The sequence below is a fragment of the Carettochelys insculpta genome, chromosome 27 (genome assembly GCF_033958435.1).
Source record: "Carettochelys insculpta isolate YL-2023 chromosome 27, ASM3395843v1, whole genome shotgun sequence".
In the NCBI taxonomy this organism is placed as follows: domain Eukaryota; kingdom Metazoa; phylum Chordata; order Testudines; family Carettochelyidae; genus Carettochelys; species Carettochelys insculpta.
The window spans coordinates 16,251,430-16,274,089 of NC_134163.1; the positions used below are offsets into that span (position 1 = coordinate 16,251,430).

Consider the following 22,660-nt stretch of genomic DNA (forward strand, 5'->3'; position numbering starts at 1 on the left):
CCTGGCGGGAATGCAGCGCTCTGGCTGTTCAGGAGGACTGGGCTTGCTGAACGTCTGTTCCTCAGTGCACCTTCATCTTTCCCAGAAAGTTTAGGGGTAAGCAGCTGTTTCAAGTCCACAGATGCTGCAAAGAAATCTTTGTTTACACATCAGTACTTTGCCCTGGTCACATTTTGCCAAATCTTCTGCTTCAAGGCTGGGCTCATGCACCTAACCCCACTCCTCACACACTTCATTACCTCTTTACCTGCTCACGCTGCCCTCCTGCTTGCCCACCCAGCAACTTATGTTTCATTATGCGGAGACATCCCAACTTCCAATGGCCTCCCAATGACAGGGAAAGACTTCATTCAACTTTTATGATGGTCTGACATAGTCAAGGAATAACCCTGGCATGGACATGCAGAACCAAAATGGCTACTCCCACTCACCACACTAGAAAGGTCCCCACAAATCCACCTGTGCTCCTTACGTGCAATGCAGCTGCAGCAGAGACAAAGCACAACAGCTCTGGTAGGCTAGTTTGCCAATGTTTTTATTCCAGAAGTAAAGCCAATCAATGGAAACAATCATTCCAGCCCCAACGGCTGCTATATCCTGCTACCCATCCCTCACCTATCACTCTTGGAACCAAATTAGACACAGAGGTCCAAGCAACGTGCCATTAGTGCAGAAAGTGTTGCTACATTTTAGTCTTCCTTCCACACCCATGTGCACACCCCATTTGCGGATGAGAATGAAATCCAATAGCTTTGGAATTTACACCTCGCTTGTATGCTGACAGAAACAACTAAGTGTATTCCCATTGCACAGGTCACCATATAAAACAATGAACAAAATCAAGTTGGGGAGTGGAACTGCAAGAGTTTTTTGTCTCTGCTGCCACCATTTTGTTTTGGCGGTGAGGGGGTCAAAGGTAACAGCTATGTGCTGGAAATAGGCCAAGTAATTTTACGAAAACAAAGCTCAGTTTAAACTAGAGGACAGCATGGGAGGGTGGACGATGCCTTCACAATGCAGCTGGAGAAGACTGACACCATCCACATTCCATGTGTAAATTTGCTGGACAATCTGGCATGGAACTAAAAATATAACTCAAAACTAAAGGCTACTTCACACAGATGGAAATAAGGTGCTTTTAAGTGGCCGGAAAACTGTGGTTTTTTCATCATCTGTCATTGTCGAAGGCCACTTTTTTAGTAGCCAGTTCTTAGAAGCGGAAGTTACAGCATGTCATTCTGACTACATTTGTAGTTCTATTTCTGACAGAATCAGCTTTTTTTAGCTTTGCAATTCATTCAGCACCCTTGTTCTGGCTTTCAGAGTCATGTTCATGGAATAACAGTGTTGACAGTTTGCTGTCTTTCAGATTCCAGGGCAGAACACAGCTCAGTATTATAACCAATAGCTTTGTATTAGAAAGTGCACGCCTGCCCCGCTGCGATGTTCAGAATGGCCTCAGCAAGTAAGAAATCTTCCGAGACAAGTCACTGCCCACAGGGGTGGGAGAAAGCCAGTTCTCTCTCATGTCGGGATAACAAATGCAGCAAGGAGAGGCTCATGTTATGCCGTACATCACGCCATGGATTAGAGACGCTGCTCAGCATTGACAAAACAAGCTAACACTGAGGTGACACTGGTTCCAATTTGTTTCAGTCTGTATGTCCAAAGCACAACTGGCTGCTTATTTGCAATCCCTGCCCCCCCACCCCCAGAAACCCCCCATTTCCACATTGAGAATTGCACGAGCCAAGGCCAGGATCAGGGAGACACAGGATTAAATCAGCCTTGACAAGTCCCACACTGTGTTACTAAGGGCATTCAATTTTCAGCTATATTTCCACTCCAAGAAGGGTCCTAATGCTTTCTGCAGCATAGGAATTCATGTGAGGCGCCTGTGCATCTGTGATTTCAGCTTAGTACTCACCTGAACTGTCCGTCCTGTGAGAGGTTTTGCTCTTCGCCCCCTTTTCTTTGCTTCCTTTTGTGAAGGTGGCGAGCTTGGTGGGGATTTGCTGCTGAACTGCAGCCTGTTTCTGGATCTGGTTGGTTGCACTCAGCAGGTGGATTGGCACTTCATTCTTCATTGCAAGGACCAGACGATTCTCCAGCGTGGCACTGTCCCTGCGAACCAGCTCCGTTCGTTCCACGTAATCCATTCCTGAGACACTAGCCCTCCCAGAGGGCTTCAAGTGAGGCACAGATCCTTCTATCCCTTCTCCATTGAAGCTGAGGGAATGGTTCAGCATCTGACTCTAAAGGAGAAAAAAAAAAATACATTCTGTGAAGATGATACGTCACGTCTGCCATGACCTGAGCACAGAAGGAAACAGAAGACTACCCCCAAAACATACACACAACTTCCTGCGGTCAATATCAGGGCCTCACCTATGCTACCGAACAGAAAAAGGAGCAAGTAAGATTCAGCCCACTAAGTCTGGTAAAGCAGAACAAAATCTCTTGGTAGCTTATGACCCTGCTTAATATCATCCATGACAGAGCGCTACTCATGGGCCAGCTTCAGCTGACATTAAATGCACTCAGGACAAGCAGTATGGAAAAAAAGAAAAAGAAAAACAAACCTCACACATTGTACACAGACTGGGCTGTGGGCCAGCAGGCAGAGCAGATAACTTTAACATTGGTAAATGCAAAGTAATGCACTTTGGAAAACATAATCCTAAATATATGTGCAAAAGGGTGGGGACTAAATTAGCTATTACCACTTGAGAGGTCTTGGAGACACTGTGGCCAGTTCTCAGAAATAATCCACTCAATGTGCAGCAGCAGTCAAAAAATCAAACAATGTTAGGAATAATTTTAAAAAGGTAGGGGAGTATCATTTTCTCTATATAAGCCCATGGTACATCCAAATCTTGAATACTGTGTGCAGATGTGGCCCCCTCTTCTCAAAAAAGGTATCTTGGCATCGGAAGAAGTTCAGAAAAGGGCAACAAAACGATGAGGGGTCTGGAAGAGCTACCGTCTGAGGAGAGATTAAGATGGACCTTTGGTCTGAGCTGGTGTGACTGTTCTTGTGTTCTCAGCCATCAAATCAGCACGTGTGCTCTGTGCTCAAATAGGCATTTAAAACAACAGGGAGTTTTAAACCTTTAAGAAGTGGTTGGGCTGAGCTGCTACCACTTGCAGCTCTGCCCAGGATGCCCAGGCTTGCTGTACTTCTACAAGGCAAGGCAGCTTGGTCACCTACATACAGCCCTGTTGTTCCAACACTGCCCACTGTGGTTGGACGCCTCTCTCCCTTGAGAGGGGCTAACCGAGTGGAGCTGGGAGCAGTTCCACATGTTTTCTTCATCAGAGGCAGAAGGCTCTATTTTGGAGGGGCACCTTTTTTAGAATGTAAATACACAGAATTCAGGAAAATTCCAGGTTACCACCAAGCACCGCCAGTGCAAAGTAGTGTATCTTCATTTCACAAATCCTATTGCAATCATAGGACCATGTAATTTCCTCCATTTCTACCACATGCCCCCACAAAATGAATGGGCAAGCTTCCTAGGAATTTTCTGGCTGTATCAGAACAGGACCATCTAACCCCACTGCCCTATCTCCAAGAGTGACCAGTAACTGCTCCTTCAGAAGAAAGTACAATCACAAACTCCACAATGGGTAGTACTGGTATAACCTGTCCCCAGGTAAAGTTATGTGCTTAAGATGCAACAAATGAGGGAGGTTTTTGTGCAGGTGTGAGTTAGAAATCGTGCTTCCGGCTCCCAGGCAATTCAGTCCTTACCTGCCCCATTTCTGGGGAGAACATGCCCGACACCGTACTCTGTTTTTTCAGCTTCTTCATTTGCTCCACACGTTCTCTCTCCCTCTCGACTGCTCTCTGCGCTTCCCGTAGCCTCTCCAGGTCATGCTGATAGGCCTCTCGTTGTCTCTCCAGCTCCTCCCTATCCTGGTTCAAGCGATCCTTCAGCTGCCGAGTCTCCTCTTCTCGCTCCTGCAACCGTGCCTCTAGGCTTTCAAAATCCCTCTGTTGGCGATCCCTCTCCCGTTCCCAGCGCTGCTGTTCCACCTTCAGCTGGTTCTGGAGCTTCTGCACATTGGCCACTTCTTCTCTCTGCTTCTCAAAGTTGCGCTGCTTCTCCTGCTCCAGCAGCAGGTTCCCGCGTGTGGATTGCAGCCGGTGCTGCTTCTCCCGATCTATGAAGGTGGCTCGCTGGATTTCTATGAAGCTGTCCTGCTGCGCTATCACTGCCTGGAAAAAACAACAACTCCATCGTAAGACACAGGGGCTTGCAATACAACGAAGTGAGTCCAACAACTGCACTGTATCAGGTCTAAATCTCGGACGACAGAGAGACCTTTTAGCTTACCCAGCCCATTCCCCTCCGCAGGAGAGGGCTGAATTCCCACTTGCAACCTTGAGCCAAAAAGCTACTCTTGCTTCGTTCATAATGATCCATCTTTTGAACTTGACTATCACTCTGATGCACTTATAGGCCGACCATATCTCTCTGTCCCAATCACAGGACAGGCAGATATGGGTGAGAGGGGCAGCTCCACCAAGTGCTGGGGAGCCAGGAAGGAGGTGGTAGCTGCCGGCACTCCCTGGGACCCCTGCAGAAACAGCAGCTGCCGCCTCCCCCACCAGCCCCAGGGAAGCCACAGCCGCCAGCCCCTCTGACCCCAGGGAAACAGCAGCAGACCCTCACCCCCCCACACACACTGGAGAAGCCACAGTTGCCAGTTCTCCCTGAGCCCCAGGAAAGCTGCAGCCGCTGCCACCCGCCGCCAGCCCTGGGGAAACCGCAGCCGCGCCCCCAGCCCCAGGGAAGCCACAGCTGCCAGCACTCCCCAAGCCGTGGGAAAGCAGCAGCAGCCACCACTCCCCCAGCCCAGCCCTGGGAGCCCCCGTGAAGCTGCAGCCACTAGCCCCGCCCCCACCCCCGGGGAAGCCACTGCTGAGAACTCCTGCCAGCAGCTACGCCTGCACTGCTGCTGGTGGAAAAGGTCATCCAGGGGAGGGCCTGAATACAGGACAATTAGTCCCTTTTAAAAAATAAGTCAGGACACCTTTTTGGTATCCTAAATATGGGATCGTCCCACCCAATCTGGGATGGATGGTCACTCTATGCAACTATCTATTCTATCCACACCCACATAGACATGTTGGCCGTGTCTACACTAGCCAAAAACTTCGAAATGGCCATGCAAATGGCCATTTCGAAGTTTACTAATGGAGTGCTGAAATACACATTCAGCGCCTCATTAGCATGCGGGTGGCCGCGGCACTTCGAAATTGACGCGACTCACCACTGCATGGCTCGTCCAGACGGGGCTCCTTTTCGAAAGGCCCCCAGCTACTTCAAAGTCCCCTTATTCCTATCTGCACATAGGAATAAGGGGACTTCGAAGTTGCCAGGGTCCTTTCGAAAAGGAGCCCCGTCTGGATGAGCCATGCGGCGGCGAGTCGCATGAATTTCGAAGTGCCGCAGCCGCCCGCATGCTAATGAGGCGCTGAATATGTATTTCAGCACTCCATTAGTAAACTTTTTGGCTAGTGTAGACGTAGCCGTTGTGTGTACTCTAGAATCACTGTGGGAAGCACAGCGTCTCTCAGCAGTAAGGAAACGAAGTAGAGCTCAGAGAGGCTGAAAGAAGGGTGCTATTTAGTTCAGAAGGAGAAAAAAATCCATTCTGTAAGGCTACATCTACACTACAGTGATCTGTCAACAGAAGTTACTGTTGGAAGAGATCTTCCGGCAAAACTTCTGTCAACAGATCACACCCACACACAAAAGCGGATTGAAAGTGCAGTCTGCTCTGTCAACAGACAGCAGCCAGACTGCCCAGCTACTCTCTTGATAGAACAGGCAACCAGAAGCTCAGCAAACAGGGCTGCCCACTGAACTGGAAGCCCTGTCTGTTGACAGAGGGCCCCTGGAGCACCTACATGGCTTTTTTATTGATAGAAGCTGTGGAAAAAGGTGTTATTCCTCATATTCCTGTTACTCCTTCTGCAGACAGTGGAAGTGCCGAGTTTTGTCAACAGACCGTCGACAAAACACATTTTGTGTGTGGACGCGTTGTGAGTTTTGTCAACATAGTACATGCAGTCTCAGGCATGGGAGGCTTGGCTTCCTGTGAAATACTGGGGACAGCATTTGTTACTCTGGCACCCAAGTCTCAGACAAATCCCGCATCCTCTCCAGCCTAGGAAGGAACTCTCATTTTCAGCACAGTGATAAACAGCCCTTACAACCTACATGTCAGTAGGCTGATTAGTTCAGCTTCAGAAGTACCTCTTGGATAGCAGCACTTTACCTGCAGGCTGAGAAGCAACTGCGACAGCCTCTGTATCCGTTGGACAAGCTGAGGAAAGAGAAAGGCATTAGACTCTAGGGAGGCTATGGCGACAACTTTCATTAGTCCGCGTCCAGCCAGACAACAGTGCTCACTACCACCACACCAGGACTCTGGGCAGCAGCCCTCACATTAGGCTTAATGCTGGTTTCCTCCCATACACCACCAGCCTGGAGCCAGCACACACAAGCAGCTGCTGGAGCCATCTCCCATAGATCCAAAGCCCAGTGACACCTTAGCAGTCCGATAACATGAGAGGGAAGATGAATGGGAAGGAATTAGCACACGATACTTAAAAACTCCTCTTGGCTTTCGCATGGGATTTTACCCTCTATGTATTTTCTAGCAGATGTACCCAGTGTTGCTGAGCTCCTTCACTGCTCCTGGACCTGCCCCTGCCTGTCCCCAGACTGGGGGATTGGGTTGGGCTGCAGATCCCAGCCCCTCCCTGTCCTCAGAAGGTGTGGATGTGGGGGAAGGGAATTTAGGCCACAGCTCTCAAACCCCTCAGCCTGTCCTTGAAGGGGGGAGCCACTTGGGCGGTGGTCCTGGCCCACACTGCCTGTCTCCCAGGGAAGATGGGGGAGCTTAGATTGCAACTCCTGACAGTTCAGGCCACGACTTCTGGCCCCCTCCATTTGTCCCTGGTTGCGGGGTGGGGGGGGACAGCGGAGTCAGGCCACAGATCCCTGCCCCCACTGCCTGTCTTTGAAGGGAGGGAATTTTGGGCTGCAGCTCCCTGTCCTCACGGGGGGCTGGACCCAGTGTGAGCTGGGAGGCTGCCCTGGCTCCAGCTCTGGGGGTTAGCAGGAGGGCCGTGGGGGCTGGGACTAGGCTTAGGGGCTGGCCCCAGCTTGAGTTCCAGAGGCAGGTGGGCAGGCCACAGTGCTGGTCTTTCCCTGGCCCCAGCATGAGCTGGGGGCGGGGCGGGGCAGGGCTGGGCCAGACTGGCCTCAGCATGTCGCGGGAGGGCACTAATTTTGGGTCTGGGGTTGCACAGAAGCAGCAGGACTTCCCCTGTGGGGAGGGGAGGGCACATGTCGCTTACCTATCTGGAGGCAGGCAGGGTTGAGAGCCCCACTTCCACATGGCCACTGTTTTCCTGCTGCAGCTGTCCCCAGTGGTCACTCTGCAGTACAGCTGTTCCCTGCACTCACTGTCCCTAGTGGTGAGTCTGACATATGTCGGCCCACTTGTCAGTGCCCCTCCCTTCCCATGCTCTGGGAAATCCTGGGATTTCAGGCATAACCAAACCCTGACTCTTGGTTTAAGTTAAGGTAAGAGGAAGCTGCACACCAAATTTCATGGTCATAGCTCTTTGGTTTAGGAGGACCTCTTGAACAAACATAGCACCAACAGACACTCTAAAATAAATTGTGGAGACCCAGCTAAGGGCCAGGTCCATCTGAGAGTTATGAGAGACACTAAAACTGCAAGATCTTGGCTATTGACAAATGAATAGTCTATGAACACTGACATGCTGTGTTTCCTTCTGTATATGATGGCGTCAATCATCACTACCCTTACACAATCGTAAAGCCCAGGCACAGCATATTTTAATACCTCAGATTCCAGGAGGGGCTGGAAACTGCTGTTGTAATCCAGTCTCATGACATCACTCTGGAAAAAAACACAAGCAACAGGTGTCCTAGAGCAGGCTGTAGAAAAGTGTAGATAACGCACAACACTCTTCTCAATGTCGCTGCATACAAGCTGCTTTTCCCCACTCTTTTGACTTTACAATGGGAGCAGGCTTATTTAGATGGAAATTTTACAACCATAATTTCAGCAGAGAACATTTGATCAGCCCTATTTCAGTTGTGCAGTGTCAGCCTCATTTAAAACACCTCACGTGATTACAGACCTGCAAGACCACAACCCTACCATACAAGTACATACTAAAGTGCCATAGAGAAACAGACCAATAATAATTTATTTCTCAAGTATCAAGAGAATTTTCTTACTTTTTAAAAATTCATTTTGAACTCGCTGACCAATGCTAAGTATCCACGTTAAAGCAATAAGCCACGTCAGGTTCTAGTCTATGGATCCCCTTCCAAATCACGTTAATTTGAAGAAGATAAAAAAGCAAAGGGACCGGGCACCAGTAAGTCACATCTCCACACCTGTCACTGTGTGACATTATTTTGATGGACTTAATTAAAGGCAGCTCTCCAAGTGTTCTCACAACGAGGAGGGGCACGGGATATGTTTTAGTCCCATTCCAGGTTGAAATAGATGCACAATCATTAAAAACTGCATGCAAACATTACATATCATACAGAATGGACAAGTAGTGCAAACAAAAACCCTGCCAAATTATGTACACATAGATGCCTGCTCTCCAAGTGTGAAGCTACAACACACCAGTTCAGGCTCAAAGAACTGTAGTCTTAATGGAGCCAAGTTACTTAACACACAGTAAGACCCTACTAAGGAGTTGACAATATCAGCTGTAGGGACTTCTGGTTTTCAGTGACTTATCCTCTGACTCCAGCATGACTGTCTAGCAGTGAAGAGAAACGTACTGTGCGAGATCCTTCTTCTGCATCAACAGGGAGGTCTTGGAGTGGCACATATGAACTTATTGCAGGGCCTTGCCGGTCTTGCAGCTTCTGGTCACTACTATAGACCTTCTTCTTACAACTACCATCTGAAAGAGCAAGTATGCCAGTCAACAAATGCACAGAAGATGTGTGCCACACTGGATGCTTTCGGTTAGAAAAAATATGTAAGAATATGTAACAATGAAATGGCCAAATGCAGTACAACTCTGGCGCTGGAAGTCTGTATAGATTTCCAATGTGTTGATTTAAAAAGCAGGGCACAAGGAGAGTCGGGTCCATCTGAGAGTTACATGAGACCCAAAGACAACAAACCAAGGGAAAGTGAATTAAAATAGCCTAAGTATAGAGGACACACAACTGACAACGAAAAACATCAGTGGTTACTAACACATATTCTCCGATATCCACTGGGACATCCATCTTACCTGAAGCAATTAGTGCGGTGGATGTGGGAGAAACAGAAAACCATTGCTCATAAGGAAAGTATCTACAGAGTGATATTTTCACATCACACAAACCACCTTTAACAGGCACCTGAACCAGCTGCTGTAAAGCACCACATGACATTTTCTCAGTAAGCTAATACAATGGGCTGACAAGGAATGGCTTGTGGTACTCGCTTACCAACTTATCATGTCTGCTAAGAGGACAGTTTCAGTTATTCCCAGGGCACACATTTACCAGCTCTGCAGTGTCTATGTAGATAAAGACAGGGCTGCTGAAGGGCTACAGGGTGCACAAAAAGGCCATTTATTTGTTTTCAAACACCTTGCCCCTTTAGTTCAACCCTATTCTTTTCATGCCAGAAAACAGGAGCTTGTTTGTGTTTTGTAGCAATTATTTGGCTTGTACAGAGGTAATGTAGTGCCTTAGGAGGACAAACAAATATCAGAATAAAAGTTCTGACCCGCTGTCTAACACAGGCACCAGACAACATAGTATCTGACTGAAGAGAGTTTTATACTGAACTGTTTTTACAGTGCTATTCACTAGCTACAGCTTCAAAACCTTCAAAAACTGCTGGATCAGTTCTCCAAAGCATGCAAGGACTTTGGGCTTACCATCAGCCTAAAAAAGACAAACGTACTCGGTCAGGATGTTGCTGAATCCCCATCAATCAGCACTGACAACTATACGTTAGAGGTCATCCACGAGTTCGTTTACCTCGGGTCCACCATCACTGACACCCTGTCATTGGAGACTGAGCTAAATAGGAGGATCGGAAAAGCGGCCACAACTCTGTCCAGACTCAGCAAGAGAGTGTGGAATAACAACAAGCTGTACACTCACACCAAAATGCAAGTCTACAGAGCCTGCATCCTCAGCACCCTCCTTTATGGCAGCGAGACTTGGACCCTGTATGCCCGCCAGGAAAAGAGGCTGAACGTCTTCCACTTGCACTGCCTCAGGCGCATCCTTGGAATATCATGGAAGGAGAGAGCGACCAACACCGCCGTCCTCGAGCAAGCTGGAATCTCAACCATGCACACCCTCCTCAGGCAGCGTCGGCTCCACTGGCTTGGCTATGTCTACAGGATGAATGATGGAAGGATTCCAAAAGACATCCTGTATGGTGAGCTAGCCTCTGGCAAAAGACCTCCCGGATGCCCCCAGTTGCGCTACAAAGATGTCTGCAAGACAGACCTCAGAAAGGTAGACATCGAGCTGGACAACTGGGAAGAACTAGCAGACAACCGCAGCAGATGGAGGCAGGGGTTACACAAGGGCCTTCAGAAGGGCGAGATGAGGATCAGACAGCTAGCAGAGGAGAAGCGAGCGCACAGAAAGCACACGAAGGACTTGCCAGACACCCACCACATCTGCAAGAGATGCAGCAAGGACTGTCACTTGTGTGGGTCTTCATAGTGACAGTAGATGCTGTAAATGAAGTCCTCAATTGAAACTATAAAGGGCGCGATCCATAGTCTATGCAGACTGAAGGATGCCTACTCACTAGCTACAATGAAACTTGCTGGGCCCCAAATCTAAGTTTGCACCACAACCTTAGTTAGCTGACTGTTCTTGTCTCACTTCCAGTGTCCCCAAATATGGTAAAGAAGATAGCAGTTCTTCTTTTTTATGGCCTTTGAAAACCAAGAGCCTGAGATTGTAACTGAACAGTAAGATTTGTAAGCCACTCTAATGCCCCTGGGGCAACTAGCAATTTTCCCTCTAATCTTTTCCATCCATATGCAGATTTTCTCCATCTTTGTATCTGCATGCCAACACCCTAAATATGATCTAGCAACATATGTAAAACATGACAGGATACTGTCCAGCACAGGTCATTCCTATGACAAAAAGTTACTCAAGCAATATCAAGATTGGCAATCTACAAGTGCATCAACACTCACCAATGTAACAGTCACATAACAGTTACCAATGACAAGTCACCTTATCATTCACATCAGCAATTTCAATAGTCATGATAGTCATGCTGCAGAACAGCTGATATCCAGGGCTTTCGGTGATCCAGAACACCAACTAGCCCCTCTCACTGACACTGGCTCCCCAAAAGCCCCCATTTCTTACTTTTGTTTGGCATTGTGGTCGTGCTGTCGTATCCCCCAAAGGTTTCAGCTCTCCTGGGTAGCCCTGAACCACAGCTGTCTTCAAAACGAGAGGGCACATTGGCTAACTGCATGAAGATCAGGTTCTGGAGATTCTCAACTAGGTAAGAGGAGCAGAGGTCATCATCAGGTCCAAGCAATGAGGCATTTGCACCATGCCGATATGTTCGCAATACAACCATTCAAAACTTTGCCATGTATTTAGAGGTCATACTGAGCCTCCACTGCACAGATGTATCTTCCCTTACCTCACACTCTAAAATCGAAAGGCACATGTGAAGATCACCCTCATCTTCAAATGGGGACTCAGCTTCTCATGCCCCAACTCCCTTAACCTGGGACCCCAGGAGGAATCTTAGTGCAAGGGTGGAATGCTGTCAAGGCATTCCTCTAAGCAGACTCACATTTAGGTTCCATAGTTTGATCTTTTACAGAAATGTCCAAACTTGTAGCAAATGTCCAATTTACCCATTTCACAGGAGGACTCTGAAGATTAAGAGTCTCAGCAGCATTACACATGTACTAACTTCTTACGTATTATTTAGCCCCCATAGCCTCTCTCTCTTTATACAGAAGACCTACACTATTTGCTGCTGTATCTATCTACACAAACATTCCTGTTTTGCACTTACTTTCTGTTACTGCAGATTTCAGGAGCACCTCTCCCTGCAAATTCTCTGAGATCTCCCCCCTGAGGAGGAGTTTGGACTGAGCTCCTTGGGAAAGATCTTCAAATCCATTCATTTCAGACATTTCTAGATAAATTTGTTGCTTCTCATTTAGACTTTGCAAAATCACATCATCTTTAATGCTCAGACGGTCTAAAGGAAAAAAACAAGCTAATTTAACCTCCACAATGCTGTTCATAAAATCAGTATCAGAAGCAGAATGGTCATTTCAGAAGATCGTATTGATTTATTTTCAAAAACAAGTAGTCCTCATTTTTCTCACATCTCAAAAAAAGCAGGAGGGTTTTTTTTTTTAGATGCCTTATTTAATGGCAGGAAAAAAAACCATTTACCTACCACCGTACAGTGGTATTTTGCTTGAACTTATCAGGAGATGGGATCACATCCTTATGTCATTAGGTGTCGACCAAGAATAAGAAAGTCACAAAAAGTCAGTGATATTGAACCACTATTCACTGGATGTTTGCATAAGTCATTACCTTGAAATTCTTTTAATTTAGCAATTCGGGCTTCAGTCAGTCTCCTTTCTTCTTCAGGTTCACTGAAGGTTCCTTCCTCTTCATCAGGGCAGCTATACAGCAATGCAAGGAGTGAGGGGATTATTCGATCTATGCATAGATAACCTACTGAAAGCCTTGTCCTAAATTCTGCAGTCCTTGCTTGGCAGGTACTTTATCGGGCAGCCTGTTGTATCCTGCATACAGAATACTAGTGTTATTTCAGATAGTGAGCAAACATGTCCTAGGGAAGCTGACTCTTCTAACCCGGTCAAGTAACTGACATATAAAACCCCTAATCTCCTCACATCCGCTGTCACCTGCTTCCTTTGGGTAAAAATGTGAAATGTAACCTTCTCCACTCTTACAAAGAGTACGGCATATAACAGCAAAACAAAAACTAAGAGATAGTTAGATCTACCCCGTCTCCTAAGAGAAGGCACACATATGACTAGCATTTTCCTTAGTGAGGATGTGAAATGGAGCCTGAAGGATCAGGTTAGTCAAATTTATCTTCATCCAGATGCAGAATTAACAGCTATGCTGAGAGATCAAACCCATGATAAGGAAATCAAGGCCTCTGACTTTCAGTCATAACATACCTTTCCACAGCTCTGCGAATTTGTGCCATCCAGAAGTTTCTCTCTTCTTTGGAGCTGGTGTGAATTTCATACATCTCTGGTCCTTTTAATGAGGCACTAATTAAGAACATTGCCTTCTCCTCATTAGCCACCTCTCTTACAATTAGCTTTTGCAATGAAATAACTGGTGGCTTAGAGTCCTGCAGAACAAAAACATAGTTGAAGTGTCAAATTTTGCTGCAGCACAAGATCACACAGCATCTTTAGGGTTAGTGTTTGTCTCTTTGTGAACAATGAAGACAAACTGCAATGGAGCAGTTTTGCTGCTGGGGCCCTTTTATTTTGCACCCATCCATGGCGCTGCACAGATGAGCTTCAAGGACCTACATTCTAAAAATAGACAACTTGTGAATTTTGGCTCTTCAGAGTTCCCCACAAGGGAGAAGCGCATGCCCTAGTTTGGACTTTGCTTCTTTTAGCAGTAATAAAAGCAGTACCATGGGCGGGAACCGGGTGGGGAACTAGACAAACATAAAAATGAAAGGGGAGAACAGCAGGAAGTAATTCTGGTGTCAAGTTGGCAGGTCAGCTCAGAGGATAGGGCTATGGGGTCACCTTCAGGCCTAGGAAAGTGAAACCAGGTCCAAAAGGCAAAAAACCCTTCTTATGTAACACACTAAGGGCAACTCTGTGATAGAACACTTTTAGAAACATCTGATTTGTAATTAGTGTCCATGGCTATACTTTGTATTTCAGCCAGTGAACATCACTTAGAAAACCAATCACTTGTGAGAAAGGAGTTATTTTGAAGGCTGCTGAATGTGCTCCATTTTCACGGAATAAATATTGGAGGGATACAGACAGGATTGCTGAAACTGTGACATTAAGAAAACCAAGTATGTTTTAGGAAACAGCCCAAATGAAATCACTCTATTCTAGCCCAGAGCAGTAAAAGCCAAGCAGTGTATGTGTTATTTATGAATGAATAAATATGATGTAAAACTGTGCAGGAAATGTACAGTTAGATATCCAATTCAAGAGAATACCACTATCCAGCCATCACAGATATATACTTAAAATTTTAACCACTTGCTTTAGTCTCATTGAAGTCAAATGAAATGGTTTGTAGGGAAATTTAGCCTCAGTCTTGATATGTTGAAAAATATCAGGACAAGTAAATAATGATACAAAACAAAAAAAAAACCCAAAATTGTAATTAGTAAATCCTGTTACAGTCAAAACTGAATTTGGGTCACTCAAAATGTACACATTTGTGCTTTACTAACAAACAGCCCCAAGAGCAACTAGGGCACACCCTGAAAAACAAGCAAATCCATTAGGTAAGTGCTCTAAATTGCAGCAGTAGTTACACATGGATTCATGTTCATCATGTGCACATAAGAAATATCAGTTGCCAGCAGGCTGTAGGGTATGCTGGCCACTGGTTACCATTTCCCCTGGTTTTATTCCCTTTCTTCAAGTCTCACATTAACACACCAAAGGAGAGCTGAGCAGAAGAGTGGCCCTCTCTAAATGGTTGTTTGCAGGGGCCTTTCAAGAGCAGGATTCTAGCACACTTCTTCATGTGTGGCCAGCACACATGAGAAGCCAGGACAGAACTCAGCCACGGGAAGAGAGAAAGAACAAGTACAGGAGAGGCAGTGAAAAGAGCACAGAACAGTGCTAAATGCCACAGACAGCTTGAGAGTCTGTGTGAGTTAGTAATTCCCAACTAAAAGAAAGGGTCGGTTGCTAAACCTGGTTTAGCTTAATGTGACCGCAAGACATCTGGTTTATTTTATAATCTTATTTTTCTTTCAGATATTCTTCTTTTTGTTGCTTCTGTGCAAGTCTCTCTGCAGCTCACAAAGGGGCGTTAAGCTTAGCGTTGAACAAACTCTGACATTTCTATTGTGTACAATGACATCTCCACTTCCAGTGGTGACAAATTCCCAACCAGCAAAATGAGTCCTCATTCTCAATTGGGGAGTATGATCGCTATCATAACACAAATATTTAATATGAATAACGCTACCAACGTACTCTTTACTCATTGTCACTTCCATGAATATTGCAAGTAAATATTTTAATAAAGCAGAAAGATACATACCACGGAGGCAAAAGTATATTTTTGGTCCTTTTCTTGCAACAGCAAAAGTACGTCAGTTAACAGCACAGCCAGAATATCTACCAAGCAAAAAGGAGAAAAATGGAATGGTTTTAAAGCCAAAAGATTGATGCAAACAAACAACCACTTGTGGTGTAAATGTCAAACAGTACAGATGATTTACAGAGAATGTTTTGGCATCAGAATCCTTTCAGTACCATTCTACAGAGCAATGAGCCACTTTATGATACAGGCTACTGGGACAGATTATAATCAGGCCCTGTGTACTCTGTACCAAGTTAGACTTCAATTATGTGCCAAGGATCTAGGTTTTCTGCAGCTTCATTTCAAATGATCAGAAGAAACACTTTTACTGAAATGATTATTTCAAATGAATGTAAGCAGTAAAATAGTACTGGTTTTATTCCTTTCATATTGGCCTGTATTGAATGACTTACTGGCTCAGACCAACCATTCATCTAGCACAATGTGCTGTCTCAGAGTTACCAATGCCAGAGTCTTCAGCAGTAATGAACAGACCAGGGCAATTATCAAGTAATCCATGCCATCATCCAGTCCATCTTCTGGGATTGTGTCCCTGCTAATAGCCATTGATGGGCTTGTCCTCCATGAACTTACCTAGCTCTTTCTTGAACCCAGTGATACTTTTTGCCTTCACAACATCTCCTGCCAACAGGGTACAAGGCACATTGTGTACAGACATACTTCCTGATATTCCCTTTAAAACTTGCTGCCTGTTCATTTCAGCGTATTATCCTCGTTCTTGTTTTATGCAAAGGAGGTAAACAACACTTCCTTAGTCACTTTCTCCACACCATCCATGATTTTATAGGCCCATCATATCCTGTCCAACCCCCAACGTTCATTTCTTATCTAAGAGGAACTGTCCCATTCTTTTAAATCTCTCCACACAAGGAGGCTGTTCCATACCCCTAATTATTTTCATTGCCCTTCTGTACATGTTTTCCAGTTCTATTACACCTTTTTTGAGGTGGCCCAAACTGCACGTAGTATTCACAGTATAACAGCTCATGGATTTATATAATGGCATTATGATATTTGTCTCATTAATTACCACTTCCCTAATGCTCACTTTCTGTTCCTGATCATCACTTTCTGTTAGCTCTTTTGCTTGTCACTGCATTGAGCAAATATTTTCAGGGAGCAAACCACAATGACTCCACAATCTCTTGAGTGCTAACAGCTAATTTAGACCCCATTATTTTGTACATATAGTTGGTTTTTCTTATTTTTCACTTAAAATTTAGTTTCATCTGCAATTTTGTTGCCCAGCCAATCAGTTTCATGAGAGCCCAATTTTTGACTTAACTTTCCGAGTAATTTTATATCAACTCCAAATGTTGCCATTTTACCATTCATCAGATTCACAAATGACCTGGAAAAGCACAAGACAGCATAGGTCTCTGTACAGATCCTTGGGAGACCCCATTATTTTCCTCTCTCCAGTGTGAAAACTGATCATTTATTCCTATGCTTTGTTTCCAATCTTTGAACAACATGAGAGGCCCTTTCCTCTACTCCCCTAACAGAGGACTGTGATTCAGAGCCTGTGGTGGAGGACTTGTCAAAGGCCTTCTGAAAACTCCAGGACTTTACACTGACTGGATCACCCTTCTCCACAAACTTGCTCATCACTTCAGAGAACTCGAACAGATTGCTGAGGCATGATTTCTCTGTACAAAATTGGTGTTGATTCTTCCCGCATGTCCATCTATATGTGTGCTAATTTTGTCTTTTACTACAGTTTTAACCAAGTTGCTTGGTACTGAAGTCAGACTTACTGGCTTGTAACCACGAGGATAGCCTCTGGAGACCTTATTTAAAAACTGGGGTCTCATTAGCTATCCATTAGTCATCTAATATACAGGCTTATCTAATCTATAGGCTAAAAATGCCTGTTAGTTCTGCAGTTTCTTATTGGAGTTTCTTCAGAACCCATGTCTGATTACCATCTGGTCCTGGTGACTTACTACTGTTAAATTGAGCAAATAGTTCCAAAACTTCCTCTACTAACACCTCAAGCTGGGCCAGTTTCTCAGATCTCTCACCAAAAAATAAAGCTCAGGAGTGGAGATATTCCCATATCCTGTGTATTGGCACAACGCAAAAGATTTATTTAGCTTCTCTACAATGGCCTGGTTTTCCTTGAGTGCTCCCTTACCATCTCCATTGTCTGGTGTCCTCACTGACTGTTCAGACTTTCTGTTTCAGGTATAATTTGGAAAAAAAATTATTCATAGGTTGTGTATCCTTGGCTAATTACTCTTCAAATTCTTTCTTGGCCTTCCTTATTACATTTTCATACTCAACTTGCACAGTTTAGGTTCCTTTCTATTGTCCTCCCAAGGACTTGACTTACAATTTTAAAATACCGTTCTTCTTCTAATTTCCTCTTTTACTCTTTCATTTTTGGTGCTGTTATTTGTTTTTGACTAATATGTTTAGTTTGAGCCTCTGTTATGGGGCTTTAAGTTGCCTGTATGCAGTCTGCATGGTAGTCTTTCTTTGACTATTCCTTTTAATTTCTGTTTGACTAGCTTCCTCATTTATGTACAGTTTCCCTTTTTTAAATGAAATGCTACTCTGGTGGGTTTCTTTGGAATTTTCCCACATACAACGGCATTACATTTAATTACAATATGGTCACCATTACCAAACGCTCTTAGTGGATCAGAGCCTATGATCCACTAAATCAAAACCACTTAACTGTCACGGGTCAAATCAGAGGCTTTCTAGCTGGGGCTTTTATCCCAGGAAGGCACGTTAAATGGCGGTTTGGGATGGGATCAGTAAGTTTTTGTTGACGTGAGCAGCAGTAAAGTAGCTAAGAAAATGGACACTTAAATGGAATTAACTGGAGTTGAGATTTAAAGCCTGTTGAAAGGAATGGAGCAAATCACCCTACACAGCTATTGCTCTTGCACTATTTACACTCAGGTGATGTTTCTAAGAGCCATTTTTACCACAAAAATCTTTTGGAATAAGAAAAGCTTAAATTCTAGAGCATGATTCTGCAACCAGTTGGTTTCCAAAGCAAATTCTTTGTCACCATCAAAATACATAGGGCACTGACCATACTTATTTCTCTCAGACACCAGTGATAGGCGCAGCCTACATCAGATCACCAGATTTTAGAAGGTGATTATGGGCCTTCATCCCAAAGCAAAAACTATGTTTAAAGTAGCAAAAGTTTTAAGAGAAGAAGGAAAACTGGAAATACTTGCTAATTGTTCACATTTATTCTAAGCACCATTCATAAGATCAGCATTTCAATGTCAGGTATATCATTTCTTTTCATTTGGAATGGGCATGTACCCAGCCTGATCTTTTTTGCAGGAATACAAAACGAACATAACAAAATATCTGCAAAGAGATTTGAACATGAAGATCTTTCCTGAGTCACAGGTTAACATATAAACCCAATCTGTTCACAAGGGAACATGCCTCTGTCCCAGCAGCAAAATCTTATAGGAAAATGCAAACTCCACAGGCACAAGATATCTTCAGGCTGCATTAGATGAGGCCATTAGCTCCCTCCTTGCCCTTTTCAGCAACTAAATTGTTAACATATTCATCTTATGAAAGCAGTTTTGATTTTTTGGCAGTCAGGCAGTTTGTGGAAGGAAAGTGTCATGAGGCTGACATGACAGTTTTTCTAAGTGTGAACCAGAGCTCACACAAGATAATGTCTTTCCACAGGAGCCTAAAAAGGTATGACTCAACATCCTGACATCTGCCTAAAGACCTCCCATATGAATCGGGCAGTGGATCAGACAGATTATACGCAAAATGCGTAAGGAACTTACTGTGTATCACTACAGAATGGCTTATCTGACACGTCAGAAATAGAACAAGAACTATTTCCTTCAGTACCTGGTCAGCCTTTTTATTTACCTTTGAGCCTCCCCGATGCGGCTTTCCAGTACAGCATACCATCCAGCAGGAGCTGCCGCTGCCCCATGTCATCCTTCCGGAAGAGCAGCCCATTCTTCAATTTCCCGGATGATTTCAGCTCCATTTTATTCATAATGTCTCTAAGACGCTGCCTCTTCTCACACTCATTTACCTTGGTATCTACGTGAGTGATCGTGTCCTTAATTAAACTGAGCGCCTGGGACAGATCTTCATAATCCTTAGTGCCAGCTACAAAGAGGCAGAGAGGTGGTTTGTTTGAAAAAAATAAAGAGATGATTCCAAGATGAAAGTTATTTAGATTTGCAGGACATGAAATGCTTCTTCTAAAGAAATCCCAAACATCACCTGCCATGACAGGCTCTGTGCATAGAAGCTCAAAATGTTTCTTTGTAGGATAAAGTCAAAAAAAAAGCCAAAGCGTCAAATTCTGATCAAACTGAGAGACTAAAACACCAAGATTTCTTGTTTTTAGAGTTAAATCTAATGCTGTCCCTTCAGCTTGTGTTTTGTGGCTCAACAACAACCCCTTCAACTGATAAAGGAGTGAAGAGTGTGGCCTACAGGGAATCCTAGAAAGCCCTACATGTTTAGAAAGGGGTTGGCAGGCATTACAGGGCACCTCTATAAAATACCTTCTGTATTCTGAATTATACGCTCCACCAGCACTGGGTACTTTGTAATGCGCTGAGTGACTAGGAGGATGCACTCTTGGACACCAAGTCTTCTCACAATAGAAGAATTACCTATTTTCTAAGGAGAAAAAAAAAACACACGTAAAACAAAAAACAGAAAGCAAGTGGTTAGATATAGCATAAATTGCATGCTGTGATACAATCTGCATTTGAGAGAGCCCACCATCTCCTGTGCATCCCCAATTACACATTCCTTACCTCTCGAAATTTCTCTTTTTTGCAACAAGATCTCCACCGACTACAGGACCTGTAGCTACTCTTGCACCAAAGCATCATTAGTGTCAACCACAAAATAGCAATAGGCACTCTTACACCCAGTAAACCAGCATTCTTACTTGGACTTTGGTCAGAGAAAAAATATATTTTAAAATGTTATTTCCAGATAGTGCAAAACATACCTGCACCAATGCAGAGCAAAATCCGACAGCAAATTGTTTAATTTTGTTTTATTTAATGATGGATTTTCCTTTTTCTTTTACAATAAGCCCACTTTTAAAATATACTTATAAATATCTTCTAATCAGATCCAACAGTACAATTGTGCTGAATTACCCTTGCTATTAAATGATGTACAGGTGTCTCTTTTACCAGAGTTTCTGGAATTTAACACTAATAAATACAGATCCACTTAAGAATAAGAGCTTCAGAACCCAACACTCTGTCCAGTTCCAGGTACTTTGGGATCCTGGCAGCAGAATGGATTACTGATTCTCAGAAGATATACAGCATTGCACATTTAAACTCCTTTAAATTCTTGACAGTAATGAACTGTCCCTTGTAAAAGACACCACCTAAGAGGATCTATCATTTAGAAGAATCCTGGGAAGTACTCATTTACTGAATTCTAGGATTTGGAAAATTCCATCCATCTGGATCATGCATCATTCATCAAGCTTCAGGTTAGTTCCTTCCAATTTGGCTACATTATGCATCCAAATAATGGCATGAATCTCTTGTTTTCCCAATGTCAGGCTGCACATTCTAGTGCACACAATGCTGACACAAGTCATTGAGCTAGTCTCTTGATTCAGGAGAGATGTTACAGCAGGTAACACTGTAATAACTGCTTTTTATGGTAGATCTCAAAGAATGATTGCGTCTCAGTGCCCTCATCTCTAAAATGAGGATAGAAAAGATGAAGCAACTTGCCTAAGGTCACCCAGCAAGCTAGTGGCAAGAGCCAGGAACAAAACTTTGGTCAGGAGTTCACAATCTTTCAAACACGAGGAACCATTTATTTGTTTTTGTCTTTGATGCAGTTTTCAAAATACTGTGGTCACATGCAAAGCTACTTGTGGATATACCCAAAGACAGCAGATTCATGGAGAGGGAGGTCAGGGCTGGCGCTTGGGGTGCAGGAGGTGGTTCAGGTTGCTGGCTCCGAGAGGGGGCTCATGGTGGAGGAGCAAATGCTGGAGAAGGCTGGCAATAGGTGTACAGACTCCAACCAGGCAGCAATTAATAGGCAGCTCCCAGCTGGCTGTGCAGTGGGGCTACGACAGGCTTCCTGCCCGCCCTGGGCCCCACGCTGCTCCTGGAACGGGCAGTACACCCCTGTGGCTCTGCCCACTGCCTCTCAGCTCCCACTGCCCACAGTTCCCCGTTACAACCCAATGGAGACGCCAGGATGGTTGCTTGGCAAGAGCCATGTGTAGAGACCCAGCAGGGAACTCTGAAGTGACTGGGAGAGGGGGAACAAAAGAGACGTGTGTGCACCAAAAGGCCATAAGTTCCTGACCCCTGAGCTAGATCTCCTGAGCCCCAGTCCAGTACTCCATCCACCAGGCATTTCTGTGACCTTCATTACCTGAGAACTGCCCATAAGATGTCTGTAACACACAGGCACAGAAAACAGCCAAGTAACAAGCTCACACACCTTTCAGCTTTAGTAACAGACAGAAAGCTGTGCTAGTCTATATACTATCAAAACAAAAAAGCAGTCCAGTAGCACTTTAAAGACTCCCAGAATAATTTATTAGGTGATGAGCTTTCATGGGACAGACCCATTTCTTCAGATCATAGCCATACCCGAACAGACTCAATATTTAAGGCACAGAGAACCAAAAATAGTAATCAGGGTTGACAAATCAGAAAAATATTATCAAGGTGAGCAAATCAGATTTCTGAAATCCAGATTTCCAAATCTGATTTGCTCACCTTGATAATACTTTTCTGATTTGTCAACCCTGATTACTATTTTTGGTTCTCTGTGCCTTAAATATTGAGTCTGTTCGGATATGGCTATGATCTGAAGAAGTGGGTCTGTCCCATGAAAGCTCATCACCTAATAAATTACTGTGTTAGTTTTTAAAGTGCTACTGGACTGTTTGTTTTTTTTTCCTTTCAGCTTTAGGTTTGGTTCAAAGCCAAACCCAAGCAATCACAGATAGTTTGCTGTTTGGAAAGCAGAGAGGATTGGGTTGCTGGCTAAGGTTCTTTTACCTTTATTAGATTTTGGAACTTCTTGTTGCTCTGCAGCAGGTCCTTATAGTGACCGACAGCTTCATTGTGACCACAACAGAACACACTGTATTTTTCTTTTATTCTCTCTCCACTTTCACCTGAAAACTAATTGGAAACATGAGGAAGGACATTAAATTAGCCACTTTAAAATGCCACCTGTTACTCACAAAGAGCTTGGCTACTGTAACACTTGGATTTAATCAGGCT

The 22,660-nt window shown here is 44.5% G+C and overlaps 1 protein-coding gene across 1 annotated transcript in view; it reads right to left on the reverse strand.

The window, feature by feature from the left end:
- The window catches only part of ARHGEF18 (Rho/Rac guanine nucleotide exchange factor 18), an 85,017-nt gene that overhangs the window by 4,981 nt on the left and 57,376 nt on the right, over positions 1-22,660 (reverse strand). The window contains exons 17-30 of the mRNA XM_074978595.1: positions 22,433-22,558; positions 19,931-20,048; positions 19,278-19,526; positions 15,345-15,421; positions 13,256-13,434; positions 12,636-12,727; positions 12,100-12,288; positions 11,430-11,567; positions 8,859-8,983; positions 7,894-7,950; positions 6,292-6,339; positions 3,755-4,222; positions 1,928-2,255; positions 2-124 (exon numbers count right to left, since the gene is read on the reverse strand). Coding sequence (XP_074834696.1) covers positions 2-124; positions 1,928-2,255; positions 3,755-4,222; positions 6,292-6,339; positions 7,894-7,950; positions 8,859-8,983; positions 11,430-11,567; positions 12,100-12,288; positions 12,636-12,727; positions 13,256-13,434; positions 15,345-15,421; positions 19,278-19,526; positions 19,931-20,048; positions 22,433-22,558 — 2,317 coding nt within the window. The remainder of the gene's footprint in view (position 1; positions 125-1,927; positions 2,256-3,754; positions 4,223-6,291; positions 6,340-7,893; positions 7,951-8,858; positions 8,984-11,429; positions 11,568-12,099; positions 12,289-12,635; positions 12,728-13,255; positions 13,435-15,344; positions 15,422-19,277; positions 19,527-19,930; positions 20,049-22,432; positions 22,559-22,660) is intronic.